This window comes from Sebastes umbrosus, chromosome 21 (genome assembly GCF_015220745.1).
Source record: "Sebastes umbrosus isolate fSebUmb1 chromosome 21, fSebUmb1.pri, whole genome shotgun sequence".
In the NCBI taxonomy this organism is placed as follows: Eukaryota; Metazoa; Chordata; class Actinopteri; order Perciformes; family Sebastidae; genus Sebastes; species Sebastes umbrosus.
In genome coordinates this window covers 7,200,482-7,223,996 of record NC_051289.1, presented here as the reverse complement: position 1 = coordinate 7,223,996, position 23,515 = coordinate 7,200,482, and the positions used below count along the sequence as shown (strand labels likewise).

The window sequence follows — 23,515 nt, the reverse complement described above, 5'->3', positions numbered from 1 at the left end:
ATGATGTGAAGCCTTTAATAAAGCTCAGTGAAGCCTCCCACTGTCCACACTAAGTGCTGGCTGTCTGACATCTGAGGCTGATTTACTGTTAAAGGGTTGTTGCACAGAGCAGAGAGACTGTAAAGACATTAAAGGAACAGTTATGGTCAGATTGTTGTTATTGTTTTACCCTCGCCCTGCTTTGCAGCAAAGGCCAAGGTCCTCCACCTCCTCACGTCTGCCCCGGTGTTATGTGTGACTTTTGATCGAAGAACACGTGTGTGTGAATATCAAACAATAAAAAAAAAACATTACAACAATCCTTCAGAGCGCTCCAACCGCTGCAGGCCGGTGTAGAATAGGTTGCGTAAAGCCTCAACAAACACGGCTATCTGTCTACGCAAAGACTTGTGTGTTTTAACTATCAATAACGGAGGGATACCACATGAATGTTTCCTATACACACACTTTTACAGCTTCAAAGGGAGCTTTCCTCACTACCAGCTGATATGACAAAAACTCTGTGTGTGCAGGTTTCACAGTGTTGATTCAATCCTCTGCACTTCAACACAGTCGGCTCCTATCTTGACCTTTGAAGCCAAATATCAGTGTGTGTGTGTGTGTGTGTGTGTGTGTGTGTGTGTGTGTGTGTGTGTGCGTGCGTGCGTGCGTGCGTGCGTGCGTGCGTGCGTGCGTGCGTGCGTGCGTGCGTGCGTGCGTGCGTGCGTGCGTGCGTGCGTGCGTGCGTGCGTGCGTGCGTGCGTCAAATATGCACATAAAAAGGGACGTAGCGACAATCGGACCTTGTGGAGAAACATGATATTCATATTTAAGGTTTAAATGTGTAGGGAACTTGTTATTCTAAAGTAATTTATTTATTTGCTGAAAGTGCTATATATTAAATTTTTTTTTGCAGGGCTGTGTAGACATGTTTTTAAGGTCATGTTGCACCAATTTCTAAAATATTTGCACCATTCTACTGCATAAACAGCCTAGTTTTATGAAAAGATCATCTTTCCAGCTTCTTTGATCACTCATGTGATAATCTGTCAATGAATTCAAACCACTTCTCTTTGACATGATGAAAATGAAGATGCAGCAAGAACACACACAGAATAAAATATACAATCAAATATGAACAAAACCATCAATTCCTGAGCTGTGTGAATGTTTTACTCCGGTGTTGTTGCTCGAGGCCTCATCGTTTACCTACTACAGCTCTTCTCTTCTCAGATTTCCTCTCCCTCATAAATCTGCTGTTGTCCCCGCGCGTGTCAGTCGCGACCCAATTTGCATTCAAAATTTGAATGTGTTGTTGATGCAGCTCAGGCAGCTGAAAGTAAAGCAGGTTACTCTCATGCAGGAGTTGAATTATAAGTGCATCCCAGCAGCCATCAATCAGGACGACGGCTGATGAATTAAATATGGAGCCGATGATTTAAAGCCCCCCCCCCCCTTCTGCGCTGCACAGGGAGGATCAGGGCTGTAGCTGCCATAGAGGACACGGAGGTCATGTCCTCTGTATTCCCAGTTATCCTCACGATAAAAGATAAAATGATTGTTGCCTTGAGTTGTAAAGCCTCATAGTCTTTATAAAGAGCTCTTAATAAACCTTTAAACTCATGCATCTGTTACTCAAGCTGAACTCCCTGGATCGTATTTTATCAACCCTGCCTCCCACTAAACCATGTTCCCATACAACTAAACTGCAAACCTCAATCACGTTTCGAGGGAAACGTGATTTCTCCCGGATTACGGTCGCCGTTTTAGGGCACGGTCACACGTGCAAAATGAACATTCCTCCTGTTTACTCTCATTCTAGGCGAGCGAAGGGGTGACAAAACATTCGCTTCCGGTTGTGAAGCAAATTCGCATCTTCACATTCGTGTGGAGTGAACTTTCAGTTTGAATATCGCCTTGGCAGGCGGTGGCCACTCGCCTGCATTTGCGCATCTCTGACCGTGCCTTTAAACAGTTTTAAAACACGTAGTTATAAAATACTTCTATACAATACTTCTTTAGGTTTAGGAAGCATAACTACTGAGTTGGGTTTAGTAAAAAACACATCATGGTTTGGCTTAAAATGACTGAGAACGTTTACTTTTAGTTTCACACGGGACACGAGTAGCGGTCTATTCTAGTGGACTTTCTCGTTTGTCATAATCTTTATTATACCACATAACTTTCAGTAACGTCATTATTCCACGTAACGTTCATCGCTCTATATTTTACATCACCTACTCTGCGTGTTGTTTGTTGTACTACGTCACTCGCTGCAGCCTTCTGCGGACTATTTGTGATACGTCAAAGAAGAAGAAGAAGAATGCAGTTTAGTTGAATGGGAACATAATTTTTAGAAGAAAGGCTGTATTTTATCGTCTGTGGTGTTGACAACACACATTGTAGCTCTTGACATCTAGTGCAGAGACTGTGAACAGGTAGCTGAGGGTTAGATCAACACATACTAACCCCCCCCACGTGGTGCTTTCACAGACACTTCTATTGAGCTTTGTCTGTAAAGCTTACATAACATCAACAGGCACAGAAAAAAAGCAGCTTGCTGTCTCCATGCAGGTCTGCCAACAGGCTTTTGTTTGCACACGTGCTGAAGAGCCAGCTCAGGTTTTCAGCTTAAGATAAACGCCGCATGATAAACACAACTCTTTCCTGCTCCGTCATCGTGTTCATATTCCTTTCAGTCTTTCTCCACATGAGGTTTCTTTAACAAGCATATCAGCCACTTTACTAATTGAGGCCTATAAACGCAACAATAGCTGCGAGAGAGAGACTACTCACCCCCCCTCATAAGTGGTTTCTACTGCTCGACAATGTTGTTTTTCTTGCTCCTGCCTCCAGTAATGGGAGTGTTACGAGCTAATGTTAGTGCCATCATGCACGAGCACGCTGCTACCGCGCTCAGAGCGAGCTTCTAGCTGTTTGCTGTTTGCTGGCTGGCTACTGTGGCAAACGCTCAATAAGCCTTGGCACTGGTTGCCAAGTCTTTTGAGCTTTTACCCTGACTCACCCCTTTTTTGCTTTAGCTGTGCTGCAGTAACATGCAGCAGAAGGGGGGGGTGCGGTCGCTTGGAGCACTTCTGCTGGGTTTGTAGTAGCAGTGAAGCAAGCAGTGTGTGTGGATTTACAAGCATGAATTGAGTAATCCAGTGGGCAGAAATTACCCCGCTTTATGGAGAACTTTTAAGACTCTGGCGGACTCTGCCAGAAGCTTCTCCAAGAACACAGTCAATTGTACAGTACGTGTTTTTTAAAGAAACGGGAAGGCAGCCAGTTTCAGGTTGAGGCAAACACACACCTCCTTTTAGCAGCCTAGTCAGAACCGCTGCTCCTTTTCCAAGAACTGGACCGAAAAAAAATGACCAATTGCAAAATCCTTGTTTTGTAAACCTTCTCCTCTCTTTGGAAGTCTTCTTCTGGTGCCAAAATAGTGGATGTGTGAGTGAGTGAACAGAGGCCCTGTTCAGACCTGGTATAAACATGCACTGCATGTGATTATCATAAAGTGGGCGTATCTGTAAAGGGGAGACTCGTGGGTAACCATAGAACCCATTTTCATTCACATATCTTGAGGTCAGAGGTCAAGGGGACCCCTTTGAAAATGGAAATGCCAGTTTTCCTCACCAGAATTTAGCCTGACTTTGGAGCGTTATTTAGCCTCTTTCCTGAGAACCTAACCTGACGTGGTTGGTACCAATGGATTCCTTAGGTTTCTAGTTTCATATGATACTAGTATCTTCACTCTGACTTTAAAATGAGTCCGCTACAACCTAAAAAGTGAAAGTTGTGTTAATGCGTTAAAGAAATTGGTGGCGTTGAAACGAATTTGCGTTAACATGTTATTAACTTTGACAGCCCTAATGGAAACCTTACTTGAGTACAAGCACCTCAAGTTTAATTATAAGTGCCCCACTTGAGTAAATGCACTTCCCGTTACATTCCACTCCTGACCGCAGACTGGTGGAAAGTATGCATAAAGAGCCTTTAATAACTTGCTTTTCTCACCGTGGGAAAAACCCGGAGTCTGTGAGTCTGCGAGGCCGGACACTGGGACTGGGCCAGCGTTCAAAGAGCATCTTCCTGTTCAAAACAAGACGCTGGAAAGGAGACGTCACTCTGGAGTTTGCGTTGTTCATTGAGAAGGCTTCGTTTCTTACCGTGTCGATGTGACATGAGTTGTGTGAGTATGGTAAGCAGCAATCAATCAATCCCTGAGTGAAGAAAGATGATGATTCATACAGATATTCTACAATCATGACTCAGCACTTTATAGGAGCTGTAAAGTTTCTGAATCAAGGTGTGAGGTTATGTAAAGATGTTTGGTGTGAAGGAGTTTTCCTGCATGTTGTTGCTGCTGCAGGAGAGAAGAGCTGTTTTTCTCATATTTTTTATTGCCATTTTTCACACATGTAGCTCACAACCTACTGGAAAATACACCTACTGGAAATACTCTGTTTGGTTGAGGTGGGGGGCGAGAGGCAGGACATGACGCAAAACACAGCAGTCACTTAGCCGGTTCGTAATTTGGTCATAAACAACAACCGAATCTCGTCGTCTCTCCAGTTTAGGGCTGTCCCGAATACCATTTACATGTACACACATATAACTAGTAATAATGAATGTTGAATATGAATAATGTTGTGGGATTATTCCTTATTTCATGGGCTATTTTGGGATTTATACTTTATTATTACATAATTATATATATATAGAAAAAAACGAGCATTCAAATACTGATTTGGAGGTTGATTACCATGGCAACGGTCGAAGTTTCGAAGCATTCGGGTCAGCCCTACTCCAGTTAGCCATTTTCGTTGCCGTCTTCGTGCAAATGACCCTTCTTCTTCACCCTCGGATGTTTATATTCTTACCAACCTGGTCTCACGGGAAGGCGTATGAATAGCACGACATTACAAGGACATTGCGCTTGTCATGAGGATGCATTTTTGGCTTTTTGCTTGTCAGTTGTACGACACTTTTTCGTGTCATTTGTACGCAGTGCAAGGTTTAGGCAACAAAACCCCTTTGTTAGGTTTAGGAAAAATGTCATAGTTGGGCTTAAAATAAGTATGTAAACATACAGAAACAAGGTAACATCAGTGTGGAAAACATGTCACAAACATCACTAACGTAACTTACTAAACAAAACACCGGTCTCGAACACCGGTCTTGAAAGTCGTGCGATTGTTTGACCCATCCACCTCCCCACCCGCCCCACGCTATAAGCAGCCTTTCTCACTTTTTATTCTACGTCACTAGCTCTGAGCATAGCATATTTACACACATGCGTTTACATTGCAGACAGACATGGCCTACAAATGACACGCCAAAAGCAAGTTTTTATTGCACGCTAAATGCCTTGCGCATTATCGTGTCATTCATACGCCTTTTCGTGGCTGATTCTTCCGGTTTCGTGCCAGTCGCATGGAAACTAGCTCGCTGTGAATTCTCCGGACTTTGCACTATTAGGGAGCTGGCAAGGTAAAGTCTGTTTAATATCCGGTCCAACTGATTCAGACATTTGCGTTCCCGCATGCAGCTCCTTTGGGTAATAATGTCGAGATAAGGTCAGGGTTGCGTTGTATGTGTGAATGGGACTTTGGTGAGATAAATCCTCAGTGTGAGACTGCCTGATTGATTCGCCACCGCAGCATTAACCCGGGAATGCTTTTAAACACAAGACAGAAGAATTACAACATGCTCCAGACGGTCATCTACAAGCTTTATATCCCTGCACAATCTAATTTGATGTGGCGACTGCAGAGCGTGCTGCTCTATAGGACTCCAATAAAACTGGACCCCCTTCTGATCCGAGGTCTGTTTGATTTATTAGAAATGACAACACCTAACCTCCCTCCTATGAGGAGGATCGCCACAGGATAAAACACCTTCACCCCAACATGTCATTTCATGTTTTATTCAGGCATACAATTTGATTTTTAAAATAAACAAGTGTTTTATTAAATGAAGCCTGAATTATTTTAAGGATTAATGTGAAATGAAGCACGAATATTTTACATAGTTTGAATTATTCCCACCTGAGTGAAGTGTAATTAACTTTTTTGCTCCGTTTATTAATTAAGCTGTGCTGCATCAGTTGTGGTCGTGACATCGTGACCTTCCCTCTCTCCCACATTCGTCCTGTAAAATGAGCACAACTTTCTTTCTCCTCAGAAACAGAGAATGATTAGATGGATGATAAGTGACCGAAATGTTGCAATAACTTCTGGTATTTGAGGGGGGAAAAGCCAGAACAGATAATACGAAGGTGATAACAGCGCCTGATAATGATTTATGTTGCTACTTTATGCAGTTTTAACCTCTAACAGTAGAGGAGAGCCAGGTGGGAGCTGAGGTATGATAAAACAGGGCGTTATTTCTGCCACATCGGCCTTTCCTGTTTAAACTGAACCGTCAACTCATGATAGTTAGATGCTGCTTCACACATTATCAAAGCCTACTAGAGAAAACAATATAAATGCTTATTAAATGTCTATTTTGTAAACTTTCTTTTGGTCCAAAACAATGTGAGGCTTGTGAACGGCAGGAAAATGAATCTCTCTGTTCTCCTTTTACCCCGTAAATGTTACAAACACCGGCTCTTTCTTATCTTCTTTATCTTAAGAGGTTGAGCAGGAAAGTGAGTAAACACACACTACTGTAGTTATACAGATAAAACCCGACCTTGTGCCGGTTCTTTCCACTTAGCTGAAACACAGGAATGTTTGATTGGTTGATGTGTGTGTGCGCGTGTGTGTGTTTAAAGGGCAGTGGGGCATTTCAGCTCACCGACTCGTTGGCTCCGGGAAGGTTGATGTGTTTGACAAGGACAGAGTTATACTCACAGTTCACAGCAGAGTGATGCTCTTACTCAGGGAGAGATGGATGCTGATTGGTGCCGTCGATTAATCAGTTAGTCGAGCGACATAAGATGAAGCGTTAGCAATCGATTAATCACTGAAGTCATGAAAAATCTGTTGATTTTCTCTGTTTTATATGATTGTAAATTGAATATCTTTGAGTTTTGGACTGTTAGTTGGACAAAACAGACATGTTTCACTATTTTCTGACAATTTATAGACTGAACGATTAATTGATTCATTGTAAAAAATAATTGGATCCACTTCAAAGTTGGTAAAATAGAAATTCAAAGTCAACAAATCTCAACAAATCTTTTATCTTCTCCCAATTTCTTATTTACAAACTGTAACACACAAAACATTCGGGTAGCAATTTAGCTAAATAGAAAATATGCAATATATCTATAAAAAAAATGAGTATTGGAATTAGGGATGCACGATATGCATTTCTTTCAGCTGATAACCGATAATTAGCTGCTTCTCGTGGCTGTTACCGATAAGAGAACCGACAATTTCATATTTTCTCTTTTAAAAAGAAGTTCACAACCTGTAGTTTATGCATACCTGAGAGTAAGAAAGGCTCAGATGTAGTGAGCAAAAGATGGATGATCTAACTGACATCACTATTGTTAACACAACAAAACAAACAGTTCTGATTCTTCAAATGTTGGTTGAGTTTTAGCTCTTAAATCATAAGCCACTAATGACTTTTGTTGCTTAAAATGGTTGAAAGCTAAATTATTAAGGCCTTCCTAAGGATTTGGTTTTGATAAAGTGCTAATTGAAACTTTGGACTCAAGGATTGTTAATTAACATCTCTGACTTGCAGTGTAAATTAGTGTGAAAACAACACTTCTTAACGCAGACTCACGCAGGTTCATCTATACAGTATATAACACTCACCCATCTACATTCAGCCGTCTCTGTGCTGCAGATAGACGAGAGATCAAAAGTCTAATTTCTGTGGAATCACTGTTAAAGGGTTTACGTAACGAGGCCGCTCAGCACTTCCCATGCTCATCACATCCCAGTCAGAGCAGCTTCTGACTTCTTGAATGCAGTTGTGGTTTTGCCATTTCTCTCCCGCTGGCCCTATAAATCTGCAGCTTTGTCACTGTGACAATGGGAGCGAGGACAGCGCGGCTACTGTAATATTGCAGCCCTGGTACAGACTGAAGCACAGAAACAGACTGAACTGCAAAACCAAATGAAAGACAGCACCTGCAGAAACTAAACATGTTCTAATCTTTTGTGACGGCCTCACAATGCTTATCATGCCCCAGTTTTGTACAATACAAGTAAAGGATTTGGTCTCTCTTTGTTGAAGAGTGTTAATTTGATTTTATCCGAACCTTCATTTTTACAGCACAGCAGGACATGAAAATCTTCATTTCTGATTTTGAATTATCAGCAGAGCTTCATGAAAGCGGCTGAATAACTTGCTTTGACTATGTTGTGTCCTGTTTTGTGTTTATTTTGCAGCAGCTCCCCTCCTTTGTATCCATCTGCTCTCGCTGTCCTACATTCCTCTTAGCGGGGAGCGTTAACCGCTCCATGAGAAAATGAATAAGTGAGACGTGATGGCCGGCTGATCTGTCTAATATCGACATATGTGTGACATTGTGTGTCCATTTGAAAGAGGTCGAACCTTTTTACGTCTTCCGGAAAGTCCAGATCCTGGCAGCAGTTTGATTTAGATAATGTGGGACATGAAGGGCGTTACTCTGAGAAAACAAGATTTAAAATCTCTCACGCAGACATACGCTGTCATCTAACTGTGAATGCATGAGGGTTGCCCATTTCTTGTCCCCCACTTGACTTGTCACGGCTGGTGCCATCCCTTTACTCTTCACGCTGAGCGGACACACGCACATTATCCGAGACGCTGACCTGATTGTGGGCTGTGCATGTGACATCCTGGGGCGACAGAAAGAGGGAGATGTGGAGGCGGACTGTAGAGCGGCTGATAGCTGGTGAAGGTCAGCAGACGGTCAGTGGCTCAGGGCCCCGACGCCGACCGGACAGGAACAAGGAGTGCGAGACAGGCAGCGGGAAGTCTCGATGACTGTTCAGTGTATTCACTGTAAAGTCTGGTTCGCTGTGGTGTTTGCTTATTCATATTTGTGTAACAAAACAGTGTTTTATCGATGAAACAGGAACGTAAGCACGGATAAATAAACGAATCTGAGATCTGTTGACTTTGAAAGTCGTGTAGTGTGAACTTGGCTTTAACTGGCCGGTAGGGACCACAGCTGATCAACAACTGCTTCAGTAGCAAAAGGCATTTCTGGCAATCAGCTACGCTAAAAGCAAGCCTTACCTAGTCTGTTGCAGACCACATTTTGGCCGTTGTCGTGGCTCAAAAACTGACGCTGATATAAAAGTTTGGTCTCATTTTGAACCGGAGCATCTGCAGATTAATTCCATACCCGATATGTTCATGATCCACTAAAATTAGGCACGATAAGAGATGAGTAAATCCCCTTTTTTGTTTTCTTCACCGCCATCTTGACAGTAAGAGAACCGGGAGTGACAATTGAGTGAGATTCAACTCTTGTTTGTTTGGGAGGGGAGACGTAATCATCTAATAACCTGTATCTGTAATCTCAATACATTATTTTTAAGGTAATAGCAGTAAACAGTTATTTTGTATTGCTTGAATGCTTGAATTGAAGGGTGTGCATATTTTTCCCTTATTCACACATCCACACTGTGCAGGGTAAGAAATATTCTTTTTGCATTTTCCACAACATTTCAGTGCAGCTCTTTGATCCTGCTCCTCTTTGATGCCAGCGAAGTCTCTGAGAGAGAGAAAGCAGAAAGAAGTCTGCACTCATTTACATACAGTACAGACACCTCTAGCAAATATCTAGTACAGATTGATGCAGATTACTTGGGGGGTGTAGCCTGTAGGAAATCGACTTATTAAATATTAACGCGGTGCGGCGTATCAGCTCATCGTCGAGGTATGAGGTGTAGGAAGAGGCGAGAGGCTGACGTCTGGGAGACAAAGCTCTTTGTCGCTGTAAAGCATTGGACCCACACGCAGTCTCAGACAAAGACACTCTTTCATATGAGATGCCTCTGCAGCGCTGAAAGAGCTGCTGTACTGTACTCTGATGCCGGGCGATGGAAACTGTCACTGCAAATGGTCTAGCCAACGGAGATTTACACTTTCTTTGACTTGGATGTAGCCAGTGCAAGTGTGGTATACACAGATAGCAGGGTGTGTCTATCAACAATATACAGTATAAAACTAAGGCTGTCAATCGATTCAAATATTTAATCGCGATTAATCATATTTTTATGTTCAAAATGTACTTTAAAGAGAGATTTGTCAAGTTTTTAATACTCTTATCAACATGGGAATGGACAAATATGCTGCTTTATGCAAATGTATGTATATATTTATTATTGGAAATCAATTAACAACACAAAACAATGAGAAATATTGTGCAGAAATATTGTGCAGCTGTGAGTTGTCGCCATGTTGAGAGCCGTTTGGAGAAAATAGAAATGCTCCCAATCTCGCATTTAGCACCGTCAGGGAATTTAGTCGTTAGGAACGTCCCTATTTGTGATATTGGGCTAAAATAAACCTCGATTTGACTTGAACTTTCCTTGCATTGTAGATTATATTGCATAAAATGTCCTTAGATTGAGGGTTTAAATGGGATCTACATAATGCTGTGTTAATCAGGGCGGAGTGATACGCTGCAAGTAAGAAGAGAGTATCCAGTATTTTTCCATTACAAATCAAAATAAAGAGGCTCATGTGAGTGAGAAATGTGCGGTGAGGTAATGAGAGGTTAGTGTGACATCCTTCACGATCCAGTTTTACCCGCCCGGCTCGGATGTAGAGTTAACAAACATCAGAATAGAAGTTGTTTTGACATGAACACAAGATCCCTTAAATCCCTTTCCACGCCCTAAACCCACCTCCCTACCGGCAGCCAATCGCAGCCGAGCATACGGGGTGCTGTTTACGAGTCTCACGCTACCACGACCAGGCAACAGACCCCTGGGATGTAAACGCTGGGACACTGGACCGAGTGTTTCTCAACATCTAGAGAAAAATAAACAACCGCCGAGCCCTGACGCCGGAGGGACACCGACATGATCCCTTCCTGATAGAAGGAATCCCCTCTCCTGTCAGCCGGTCAGGGGATTGTGCTCCAGCTCTGTAATACCAGTAATCAGATTATCATCTCCTGTAGAGTGGGAGTAGTGAGATTATATGTCATGTCTCCTCTGCTGCCCACCCAGAGCTGCTGCAGCTGTACTACACTGCAGGTTGAGCAACAAACAAACCACAAACATTTAAAATCTGAATATTTCTAGCAGCTTTTGTGGTTGCTGTGATTGCTGTTTGTCTGCTCTGTTTAGTTAACAGACCTCCTCCTGTGGAGCCGGATACAGAGAGGCGTTTTTTGACTCCATTCATCACTGTGAGATGATGATGTCATGAAGCGTGGTACAAGTAGGGCTCTGTAGGATACGTCAATGGTTAGCATTTAGCAGTAATAAGTAGTAATTGAGGTGGAGAGAGAAGCCTAAATAATAGTTGTTCAGTCACTACACCGTCATCAAGCTCAGTGTCAGTTCCCATATCATTTGCTTGAGGTCTGGTGGCAAATGTTCTGTGACGTTGTGCCACTGATTTATAGTTTTCAGTTTATCAATGCCAAGATCGACGGTTTTATATTCTCTATAACTCGAGATGAGAGCTAACACTTTATTGATCCTCGTCAGGAAATCTCAAAGAGGTCAGAGGTCAAGGTTTCTGAGTCACGGCCCGCCAGAATAATCAGGTTGATGTTTGCAAGCCCTCACCTGGTGTAAACATCTGTTTCCACGCACCTCCCCCACATGCTGATTTTGAGTGATTATGTTGAATGTACAGATTAATAAAGTAGGATAAATAATATAATGCTTTGTTTGTGATGACAGTTTTGTTTAGTTTTAACAGCTAGCACCCATAGAACCCATTTTCATTCACATATCTTGAGGTTAAAGGTCAAGGGACCCCTTTGAAAACGGCGTTATTTAACCTCCTTCCCGACAAGCCAGTATGACATGGTTAGTACCAATGGATTTCTTAGGTTTTGTAGTTTCATATGATACCGTTATCTTCTCTCTAGCTTTAAAACTGATCCTGCTACAACCTTAAAATTGCAAGTTGCATTAAAAAATTTTTACTTTCTTTAACTTTTAACTTTGACAGCCTTAATTCTAAGGCAGATGATATCACTGGTACAAGCGATGTAATGTAAAAAACATTCCACAGTCTAAAATATGTTATTTTATTTTTAATGTTATGTTATGTTTTTCTCCACAACCATCTGGCGACCCCCTGAAATTATCTCGCGACCGCTGATCTAGTGATGTGAGGAAAGCTTAAAAAAAGAAAAAAACTGTCATTGCTAAATCTTTGAAACTACTGAATGAAATGACGTCAATTCTCCAATAATTTCGCAAGGATTAGTGTGAACTGAGGGTCATGCATCATGGTTGTTATAGTAATGGATTTACTCACTGCACCAAAACTTCTACCGCATGAAAGTATGAGGAGGCTGCATGAGGTCCGCCCAGCTGAGGCAGCAATATCCTGTGATGAGCTGTCTTTAGCTGTTTGCCGCTGTTGCATAAACACTCATGGAGCCTCCGGGGCTGTCTGCGTCTGCCAGATTATAGACCCCAACCACTGCCTCTTCACTCCACTCTGCTCCCTTTTTTCCTTTCTCTTTGTGATTCTTGGATCTCCGGTGCCTCCTCCTCCTCCATCTTGTGTCTCGTCTCTCTAAATCCCTCATCCCACAATCCCCCCTCGCTTCTCTGTCTCCTGCTAATCCATCTCTTCCCTCTTTACACAAGCTGCTGCTCATCCTATCGCCCCCTCTTCACTCTTCATCATCATGCTATAGCTGGCTGGCCACATTTATCGTAAACCTCAGTACAGTGAATTCAATCTTCCATCTGTGCACGCTGACGCCTCACCGTGCATCAATGGATGTAAAACTGAATTGCATGGCGTTTAAATATAAATTACGCCTCGTAGCGACAGCAGCGACCCAGATTTGACTTTTTATTAATGGAGCTGCCGCTGTCAGATCTCTGTGTGAGTGGAATTACAGGGAGCTTTTAGCAGATATTATAGCCACAGCAGGGGTGGTGACATGCTTTTTGGTGGTGGTGACTTGCTGAGTATTTTAGGGAGGGCTCTGTTATTTCTCCATTCCACCAAAATCTACTTCTAAAATCTCATTTCATTTTAGAACTATATTGCCTAGTTTGACAGTTTGGTCCAAGTTTTGCAAGCCAGACGCGCTCCACGCCGTCACCAGATCCAGTGAAATGCGCTGTTATGGGTCTTTCACACAGAACGCGGCAACGGCACCACTGCACTCTGAAGCCCATTATTTCCAATGGCTTGCGCCGCGCAACAACCGCTTCTTTTTTTTTAACAACGGAGCGCGCAGCTTACCGTGTACCGCATACAGCGTTTTGTGTGAAAGGCCCATTAGGCTGCATTCACACCAGATCCAGCAGTCGAAACGCAAGTTCTCCCATTCATTTTGAATCAGGATTGTGTGTTGGGGTTGGGGCAGCCTGCGGTGGAATAGTAGAAACAGAATCAACTTTTGGAGAACCCGACATCACGCTGTGGTGGCCAATCACGTAACCGGCGATCCAGAGCTGTACAACCCAGCCATGAGGGAATAAAGACGTTAATCATGGCAGTTAATGGGCTTTTAATGTGACTCTCCCACACCGCCGCACAACCCTGTGGCGAATCACTGCAACACCTGCTCTGGTGTGAATGCAGCCTTAGACACAGTTAATAACTAGCTGGTTAACATGGGCCTCTGAAGAGCCAGATTGTACACTTGGGAGTTGGTGGCCAGAGCTAAAATGAGAGTGAATATTAGACTAGCATTCATCAGATGGACACAAACACGACTGTGATGCTCCGTATCTGGATGTGTAAATACCATAACAACTTTATAGGATGATTATATGTCAATGTTGTGTTCACAGCTTAAAAAAAACAACAAAAAAAACAGGTGATGCAGATTTAATATCATGAAATTAGGACAGCAATAAATGAATACTTAAGATTTTGCAGCTGCAGTGCTATTGCTAGAATCATGCTAAATCCTATATGTGTTTCTGTGTGCCCCCTGCAGGTGAGCCAAGGTAATGTTCCAGGTGTGGAGAGTGCCTCCCTGGCCATGGACACAGAGGAGGGCGTGGAGGTGGTGTGGAACGAGGTGCTCTTCTCTGACAAGAAGGTCTTCAAAGCACAGGAGGTACTAGTAATGTGTACTTATTCACTAAATCCAAGACAGGCAGTATTTATTCTGTTCTGAGGTTTTATTGGGGATTTTAACCAGGTGTAATGGAACAAATGAACCAATACGGAAAAGAAGACTGAATGTTCTGTCTTTTTTCCCAGACTTTCTCCAGCATTCGTTTCATCCCTGAAAACCCCCTATTTGTATACATTTCTAATTTAGAGTTAGAGGTATTTGATGATTATTTTCATTAATCAGGGTGCGTTTTCGGTTACGGCCCCTCGGCTTCGGAGCAGCCTTCCCCTCAGTGTGAGATCAGCAGACTCCACTGCAGCTCTTAAGTGCTTCCTTAAGACTCACTTTTACAAGATGGCCTACGCCTAACAATGTTTTCTTTTTCCATTATTGCATCACCTCGTGTTTCCTCTTTATATTACTATTTTATGGTGCCTTATTTTAACTTTATTGTCCCAACATGTTTAAATTGGGCTTTTATTCGTATTTGTTATAAGCCCTTCTATATATTTTGCACTTTTATCTGTCTTGATCTTGAATTCAAGAATTTGTTCTTTTATTGGCATTCTGCTTTATATGACATCACTACTGATATTTGCACCTTATTTTTACATATTTCCTGTTAAATTTCACCTGCTTTATGTGAGCTTATTTCTCTTATCGACATCTTACTAACCTATAAGAACTATGTATTTTATTTTGCACTTGCACTTCCATCTGTTAATGTGTGGGCTCAGTGCTGCTTGATATATGATTTCTCATTTTGTATGTCATACAGGGGGGGTGGGGCTTACATGGGTTTCTGATTTTTAATGTCTATTCTGTAAATATTTTCATCTGGAAAGTACTTTGTGTTTCAGCTTGAAAAGCGCTATATAAAATACAATTATTATTATTGATGTATCTGAGTTATATCTTAAAAAAGTGCCCATGACAAGTTCTCAGAGTCTAAGTTGACATGAAAGTTGTCCGACTAAGAGTCCAAACCCCAAAAGTATTCAGTTAATTAACCTAGAAGACCAAGGAAACCAGCAAATACTAACATTTGAGAAGTTTGAAATAGTCTGGCGACCTGTCCAGGGTGTATCCCGCCTTCGCCCATTGTCAGCTTGTCATTCTCCAGCCCCCCCGCGACCTTGGACAGGATAAGCGGTTACTGATAATGGATGGATGGATGGGTAATCAACTAATGGTTTTAGCTTTATCGCTAAAGGCCAAGGGATTGAAGGACCTTAATTGGCCCATGATGTAATGTCAGCCCGTTCTCATTACCAGAGCATCAGATACGGACGCTTTGTGACGGCATTTGATACCGCTGAAGAAGACACCCTTTAGGCAGCTGTATGAAATGCACCGGCCTTTCCATTAACTACAACGTAAACCCATCCACGGCAACAGTTACCGCTCAGAGAAAGTGCACCGGGAGTGTGGTGACATAGTTTAAAAAGTAAAAGGACTCACGGGACGGGAGGGGAGGTGGATGGGTCCAACCAACACAAGGCTTTCATCCAGGAGGCCGCTGTTTGTGTCCCGTGCTTCACGTCACAATGAGCTGTTCGATCGTGTCCCGTGTTCACAACGTTCAGTGTCATTTTCACTGTACAAACATAGTAGTTTTAAGCCCAACCGTGTAGTTCTTTCCTAAACTTATTGGGAGTTGTTGCCTAATCCTAAAGTGACGCCAAGGGGCGGTATGTGATGAGTTGGGATATGAACATGTTGGTAATGTGAAGATGTCTGTTTTTTTAGGAGAAGATCAAGGAGATGTTTGAGAACCTGATGCAGGTCGAACACCCCAACATCGTCAAGTTCCACAAGTACTGGCTGGACATGAAGGAGAGCCAGGCGAGGGTATGATTATCTTTTTTTTATCCTCTCTGGTCTTTCTTTCCTGTCACACACACACTTGTGAATGAACTCCATGTGTGTCCCACAGGTTATATTCATCACAGAGTACATGTCGTCGGGCAGCCTCAAGCAGTTTCTGAAGAAAACAAAGAAGAACCATAAGACTATGAATGTGAAGGTCAGTGTTTTACTGTACTGGTGTGCTTGCTCAGTGTCCCCTGGTGGTGGCTCCGAGTACTGCAGTCAATCACTATTCAGATCCATATTTCCTTCAGGATTAGAGATGATGTAAAAGCACTGCTAAGACGTATATCTTGGGTTTCTCATCCTCTCTTTTTTCTCTCTTAGTAGTAACAGTGTTATATTTGGTAATCTTCACATATATTCCTGATAATGAGGGAGGGATTTGTGTCTTTAGAGGATTCATGTTGCTCTGTTACACTATATTTTAGGCCTGGAAGAGATGGTGCACCCAGATTCTCTCTGCCCTCAGGTACTGACTGATTTCTTCCCCAGGATTTTCACATTTCTATTATCACAGCGGTCACATTAACTGGAACGCTTTATTGTTCACTGGCAGTTATCTGCACTCTTGTGACCCACCAATAATCCATGGCAACCTGACGTGCGACACCATCTTCATTCAGCACAACGGCCTCATCAAGATCGGCTCAGGTCTGCTCCCAGCAGGGGTTTTTATGTTACTACAACCAGCGTAGAACGCCCATGTTGTAAACTCAGACTGCTGGATTCATTAAATTCATCTCTGCAGTTTTGCTGTCATCTCATTAATGCTTCATTTTCTTTCCACAGTGTGGCATCGGCTATTTGTTAATGGTAAGAAACAGATCATTTTGTAGTATATATGTTCTCATTTGTGTGATATCTATCATCATATTTCATGTATCTATGCTATTTGTGTCCTCTAACAGTGTTTCCAGATGCCAGCGTTCACAGTAAAGCGAGGCAACATCGCGACGAGCAGAGAAATCTTCACTTTTTTGCTCCAGAATATGGATGTAAGTGTGATGGAGATTGCGTGCAGCTTTAATGCTGTGAAATCTATCTTGAATAAATGATTCACCCCAAAGTGAAAATTCAGTCATCACCTCCTCAGCCTAATGTGACTTTAAAGGGATAGTCTGGGTGTTTTGAAGTGGGGTTGTATGAGGTACTTACCCATAGTCAGGGTATTATCTACAGTAGATGATGGTCAGCACGCCCCCAGTTTGGAAAAACCGACAGGAGTACCAGTACGGGAGCAAAGCGGACATTTTTTCAATGGAGTCTGGTGGCTTTGGTGAGAGCATAGATGGATACAACGGCTTCAGTTCCCCATCAAAGAGGGCTGTCTGACAGCAAGGTAAAGCAGTGAAAATATTCAATATAATTATAGCGGTTTTTTTTAAGTGGCTAAAATACATTTTGCTGCTGGCCCCGTCTACAGTAGTACATCGCTTTGCTTCCCTGCTGGTGCTCCTGTCTGTTTCTCCAAACCGGGGGTGTGCCGACCGTCATCTACTGTAGATAATACACTGACTATGGATAAGTACCTCATACAACTCCACTTCAAAACACCCAAACTATCCCTTTAAACTCCACTGAAGTTGATAAAATCGTCAAAAAAGACTGCAATTTAGTCCCTGTAGTTCCATGTTATCCTCTTCTATTCCCACACATTTGCTTTAAAATCCAAATGTTTTGTTATCAACAGAGTGTAAACTCCACCAGAGAATTGTGGGAAGTTTGTGACCTAATGACTGTAATTGTAGGAGACAGGAGGAGATAATGAGTGTCAGGATTATTTGGAGCCATAGTGAAAAGTTAATTATTAGTTTGCAATAAAGTTCAATCTGACTGCATTTTCATTTTGGGGTAAGCTTTTCCTTAAAGTTATCTACGGTATGTGTCTCACCTCCTTCATCTTTGCGTCTCCATTTCTGTTTCTAGCTGCCGCAGATGATTACGCCATAGACATTTTCTCCTTTGGCATCTGTGCTCTAGAGGTGAGAGAAACAGATCTGTGACATTCTCCCCTCAGTGTGCGTTCATGTGTGATTGTGTTAACAGATTATTTGCACCCCTAGATGGCAGTACTAGAGATCCAGGCCAACGGAGACACTGCTGTGTCCAAGGAGGCCGTCATCAATGCAGGTCAATCTCTGGAAGACCCTCTCATGAGAGTGAGTCTCAAAAATACTTCAAGTCCTAAATATACACCAGAGTAACCACGGAAACATAGAGATAAAGGCAAACTACACTATTAACACTCGCCCACACATACCACCTTGCTTCTAAGTTCGTTTCTTACCACATGCAGAGACTTTGTACTGTTAAAACACGCCAGGAAATCCAGCATACAGCGTGATGCTCGGTAAACTGGGTCGTACTGTACAGTCATGCAGTTATGTGTTGGACTCTTTGCTCTCTTTGCAGGAGTTCACTCAGTCCTGTTTACGTCACGAAGCGAAGATCCGTCCTACGGCTCACGACCTTCTGTTCCACCGAGTCTTGTTCGAGGTCCACTCCCTCAAACTGCTCGCCGCCCACTGCCTCATCAACAACCAGTGTGAGTTTTTCACCTCCACACGTCGAGCTTACCACACGGATGTCTCCTCTTTCAATGCACATCACCATATTTACTTGTGTTGCATCTACAGACTTGCTTCCAGAAAACTGTGTTGAGGAGAAAACCAAGTCCTTTGACCCCAATGCTGTCATGGCGGAGATTAAACATGAGGACAGAGAGGGAGTTCAGCTCAAGTAAAATCACACAAGCACCTCATATCTTTGTGAGTATCCTGACATTTGAAGCACAACACTCAGTCTGTGTGTTTCTTACTCTCCTGCAGATATTCCCATGTGTCCCCTTTGGAACTTGACAAGTTTCTGGAGGATGTCAAGTAAGTGGAGCTACAGTATAGGACTCATATTGTATCAGTGATGTAACTGCAGGGTGAAGTTCAACATGTTGCCCTGTCCCCTCTTCTTCAGGAACGGGATCTACCCGTTGATGAACTTCGCCTCGTCTCGGCCTCACCCCGTCCCTCGCGCCCTCTCCTTATCTCAGGAGCAGGTTGAAACGGTCAAGACGCCGACTCCTGAACCCCAGGAGACAGAAACTAGGAAGGTTAGACAAAAATAGCGATAGATATACAATCTGGGTGCCTACAGCAAAAACATGTCTGATGTTATAAAATCTCCATGAACGAGGAACATGTTTACAGTCCACTTTCTGCAATATGGCAAGAATTAGAAAGAAGATTATCGAGACAACTTAATGTATTATGCCTGTTTATTATCACCCAAAACATATTAAAGATATTTTTGCTGTGCTTTTTATTCTCTGACCCTGTTTCTCTGTTTGTGTTGTAGGTTGTTCAGATGCACTGTAATTTGGAGACAAATGAAGACGGGACCAAAACGCATGTGAGTCACAAAGTATTACAGGTACTTTGCCCATTTTAGAATAAACTTTTTTGTTGGGCTCCTTATCAATCAAGCATATTAGTCTTTTTTTTTGCCAGCAACATTCTTCTAGTAGCTCTTTATTGTAGGAGTTCAGTTTGTTAACGTAGATTAAACATGAATCCAGCTTGATTTATATTTGTCTTTTTGATATCTCCCCAGCTCTCTTTGTTTCTGAAGATGGATGACAAACTTCACAGGCAGCTTAGCTGTGACATCCTACCAAGTAAGTTGAGCGTTAAAGGAGAACGCCAGCAGTATTTTATATTTTTCTTATTGTCTGCAAATTCCATGAAAAGACCAAAACCACCAAAGCATCAGTCTGTCTCTCATTACCGTCCGACCCACATCACCCGTATGGTAACAAAGGAACATGTAACCCGGCGCAACGGTGTGGCTCATTGGTGTGTGTAGCTCTATGGCACAGAGGAATAAGCTGCAGTATATCAAACTTTGGATAAACAGACAATACTTGTTAGTTGGATCAATTCCTTGTTCATTTTGCCCTTTTTTATTGGATTTGTTGACAATAAGAAAAATATAGAAAATCACCATACTTATTCTTTTAAAAACAAAATACTCCATAGGTTCATTTTATTGCACATTTTTGTAACTGAAATATTTCTTGTGAAACTTTCAGCTGACTCCTCCAAAGACCTTGCCAGTGAACTTGTTCACTACGCCTTCATCACTGAGGTAGATATGAAAGATTCTTTATGTTTGTTCTTTGTCAACAACAAACTCTGGGATTTCTACATTTTTAAGGAAAACAGGAACTCATATCTGGTATTAAAAAAATGTCCTGTGTGCTTTGTAGGAGGACAGCGAGAAGGTAGCAGGGTTCCTGGAGGACGCCGTGTGCCGACACCGGGTCCGAGCGCTCGCCTCTGGGGCCACACAATGAGGAGGGGTCACGACGGCGGCTGGCCCGGACAGAGGGGCCGGGGCGTTGACCACACGGATCAAGAAAGGGAGAGGGCAGCGGACGGGAACGGAGGGACCTGACCCAGCTGGGGATAATAAAGGGGACAAATACAGAATGACGCTGGGCCTTGACAGTCAGTAAATCATCCCAGAGAGAAAGAGGGAACGCCAGCGCTGAGGAAGGCACCTCTTGTTGGAGGGCCGGAGGCATCATGGCTGTGTTCAGCAATCCCACAACGCAGCGGAAGATTGACAAACTCCCTGCCTAAAAGGGCTATCACGCCTTAAGATATCTTGACAGTTTTCCATAACGCCACTATTCAGAACGGATATTTACAAATGCAGCAGCTGTGTTTTCAGAAGGACGTTTTATTGCTCATAAGCCTCGTTTGCACTCCAGTGTCCACTACGATTGGTGATCATTTACTTTGAATTGTAAACAAAGTAATTTACTAAAGCCTCTCTCTCCCTTACAACCCTCACTTTATGACAGTTTTAGGAATTTAATATTCCGTCCTACATGCACTGTTAATACTCATTCAGTTGACTTATTTATTTATGTTTAACTGTGAACAAAAGAAGCTTTGCACAAGCCTGTTTCTGCTTTATTTTGTATGACGTGCAGAGTTAACACATCTCACTGCACTTTTGGGTTAAAGGCAGAGCTAATCACACCATGCCTAAATGTAGAGACGAGCGATGAGACGATGCCTCTCTTTTATCCTGTAGTGCTCTTAAGGGGTTTTCCCTGTGAAAGTGTTCTGAAAGCCAAAGACTTGCAAAGTGCCTGATATGGCAATGTACTTTGGACAAAATTTCCTAATGAAACGGCGTCGTACTCAAATTAGCAATTTGGAATTTAACTAATTCAGGCTGACTTTTAGTTTTAAAATGCTTTAATTCTTACTAGATCCCGTCTGCTATCATGAGCCCACATAGTCAGCCTGTGTGAATGTGAAGACGAGCTTGACACCCAGCATTTGTATATTGGACATCTGGTGACAATGCTCTGTGCTGCAGATAATGTTAGTTTGGAAAGAGCTGCAGCTCGTATACAAAAATTTGGAAGCTGGAAGCTTGTGAAGTAAAATCATAGTAATCTATAAATGGGAGGAAGGGTGTTGGTGATTTGTTCTTAAGACTTATTAATAAAAAATTGCCATGTTGTTAATAAATATTCCTGTTATACTTATTTTTGCGGTATTTCCCAAAACCATCTGAGGATGTCTTCTAACACCGAACTTGTTTTGTGCCTAGAGGTGTTTTAAAGGAAAAATCAACCCAAATATCTTTAAGGGGAGAGTTTGGGTGTTTTGAAGTGGAGTTGTATGAGGTACTTATCCATACTCAGTGTATTACCTACAGTAGATGACGGTCAGCACACCCCCAGTTTGGAGAAACAAACGGCACAGAAGCAAAGCACTGTAAAGCTGTGGACGAGGCCTGCAGCAAAACGTATTTTAGCCACCTAAAAAGAATCAATATCAGTTTAAGTGTACGCTATATTTAGAACATTTTCACCGTTTTATCTTGCCATGAAACAGCTCTTTCCCACGGGGAACTGAAGCCATTGGACCCATAGATGCTCTCGCCAAAGCAACCAGACTCCATTGAAAGAACAGTAATTTTACTTTGCAGAACACAGGAGTTGCTGGTCTACCGCTGCCTCGATCGGTTAGTTTGTTTGTGTTATTGTGTGACTTTGGTGAACCCAAACTAACTAAAATCACACAATAACACAAACTAACCGATCGAGGCAGCGGTAGACCATCAACCCCTGTGTTCTGTGAGGTAAAATGACTGTTTCTTCAATGGAGTCTTGTGGCTTTGGCAAGAGCATCAATAACAACTTCAGTTCCCCGTCGAAAACATGGGCTGTCTGGCAAGGTAAACCGGCGAAAATATTCTAAATATAGCGTACTGATATAGATTTTTTAAGGTGGTCCTTTCTTTTATGTGGCTAAAATGTGTTTTGCTGCCAGGCCCGTCCACAGCAGTACATTGCTTTGCTTCCGTGCGGTAACTCCTGTCTGTTAATCCAAACTGGAGGCGTGCCGACTGTCATCTACTGTAGATAATACACTGACTATGGATGAATACCTCATACAAGCCCACTTCAAAACACCCAAACTATCCCTTTAAGAATGTAAAGTTTTAATAAAATAATTTTTATTTTAATAATTTTTTTTAAAATAATTTTCTCTTTTAATCAATAATAGTGTGAACCTCTGAAGTTGTCCTTGGGCTGCAGGTGATAAAACATAATGTCTAATAAAAAGAGAGGAATATTTTGCTTAGAATACGTTCATTCCCCGGTATCAGATCTACTGTAGTTTTGTGTCAGACACTTTCAGTGGGATTGATTGTGCTGCAGTCCACTCAAAACACAAAAATAGAACACCCTCCTTCAGCTCGGCCAGGTTTTCTTGTCAGGAATCCAGTCTTGGCGCCGTAAAAGAAGGCTACCGTTTGGGTGGATTTTTCCTTTACAAAACTGGACAGCAAAGCAACAATAGTGAATTGTCTGATCGCTCTTCAGCAGTGTACTCCGTGTACTCACTTAGCTCTGCTCCATTTGTTTCTGTAAAGGTTTCATAACAGTTACACTGCTGTACAGTCATTGCTTACAGTACTTACTTACTCTACTCTGTGTCCTTCTTATCAGTGTGTCTCTGAAGACAGGAGTCCTGAATTCTCCCAGACATTCACCGACGGTGGGCTGTGCTGTACATATTTGTTTGTGGCTATTAAAGGGGTTTACTTCTAGACAAAATGTCAATGCAAAGCAGTGCCAATATTGCTCTCCTTTGACCTAGTAAGCTGCATGTCTTAATAGCCTGCAACCATTCAGAACTTTGCATTTTGCCTTTGTCAGTCACAGTTGAGTTCCAGCGGGGACCTGACCAAGAAAATGAATGTCTAGACTGTGCAAACATAAAAAAAAAAACATTCATATCAGTCTTATTTTATGTCAAATGACTTCTTTTCCCGTGAATCTGTTGAATGAAACTTGCCTTTGGATGTTCTACTTAAACCTTTGTTAAATATTGTAGCTACTGCAATTAAATACATGACAATAAACAACAGTGACATGTTGGTTATGTTGCTTAT

The 23,515-nt window shown here is 42.4% G+C and overlaps 1 protein-coding gene across 2 annotated transcripts in view; it reads left to right on the top strand.

Annotated features, from left to right (window-relative positions):
• The window catches only part of LOC119480451 (nuclear receptor-binding protein 2-like), a 36,162-nt gene extending 14,581 nt beyond the window's left edge, over positions 1-21,581 (top strand). The window contains exons 2-18 of one of the 2 annotated variants that reach the window (XM_037756692.1): positions 14,042-14,164; positions 15,914-16,015; positions 16,101-16,190; positions 16,465-16,505; positions 16,593-16,687; positions 16,826-16,849; positions 16,945-17,031; positions 17,963-18,018; positions 18,100-18,195; positions 18,449-18,581; positions 18,673-18,775; positions 18,865-18,915; positions 19,007-19,142; positions 19,388-19,441; positions 19,643-19,706; positions 20,121-20,176; positions 20,298-21,581. In XM_037756692.1, coding sequence (XP_037612620.1) covers positions 14,042-14,164; positions 15,914-16,015; positions 16,101-16,190; positions 16,465-16,505; positions 16,593-16,687; positions 16,826-16,849; positions 16,945-17,031; positions 17,963-18,018; positions 18,100-18,195; positions 18,449-18,581; positions 18,673-18,775; positions 18,865-18,915; positions 19,007-19,142; positions 19,388-19,441; positions 19,643-19,706; positions 20,121-20,176; positions 20,298-20,384 — 1,398 coding nt within the window. In that variant the 3' untranslated portion in view covers positions 20,385-21,581. Of the gene's footprint in view, positions 1-14,041; positions 14,165-15,913; positions 16,016-16,100; positions 16,191-16,464; positions 16,506-16,592; positions 16,688-16,825; positions 16,850-16,944; positions 17,032-17,962; positions 18,019-18,099; positions 18,196-18,448; positions 18,582-18,672; positions 18,776-18,864; positions 18,916-19,006; positions 19,143-19,387; positions 19,463-19,642; positions 19,707-20,120; positions 20,177-20,297 lie in introns of both variants that reach the window. The other variant, XM_037756691.1, reaches the window with a different exon arrangement.
• Positions 21,582-23,515: the final 1,934 nt, after the last annotated feature.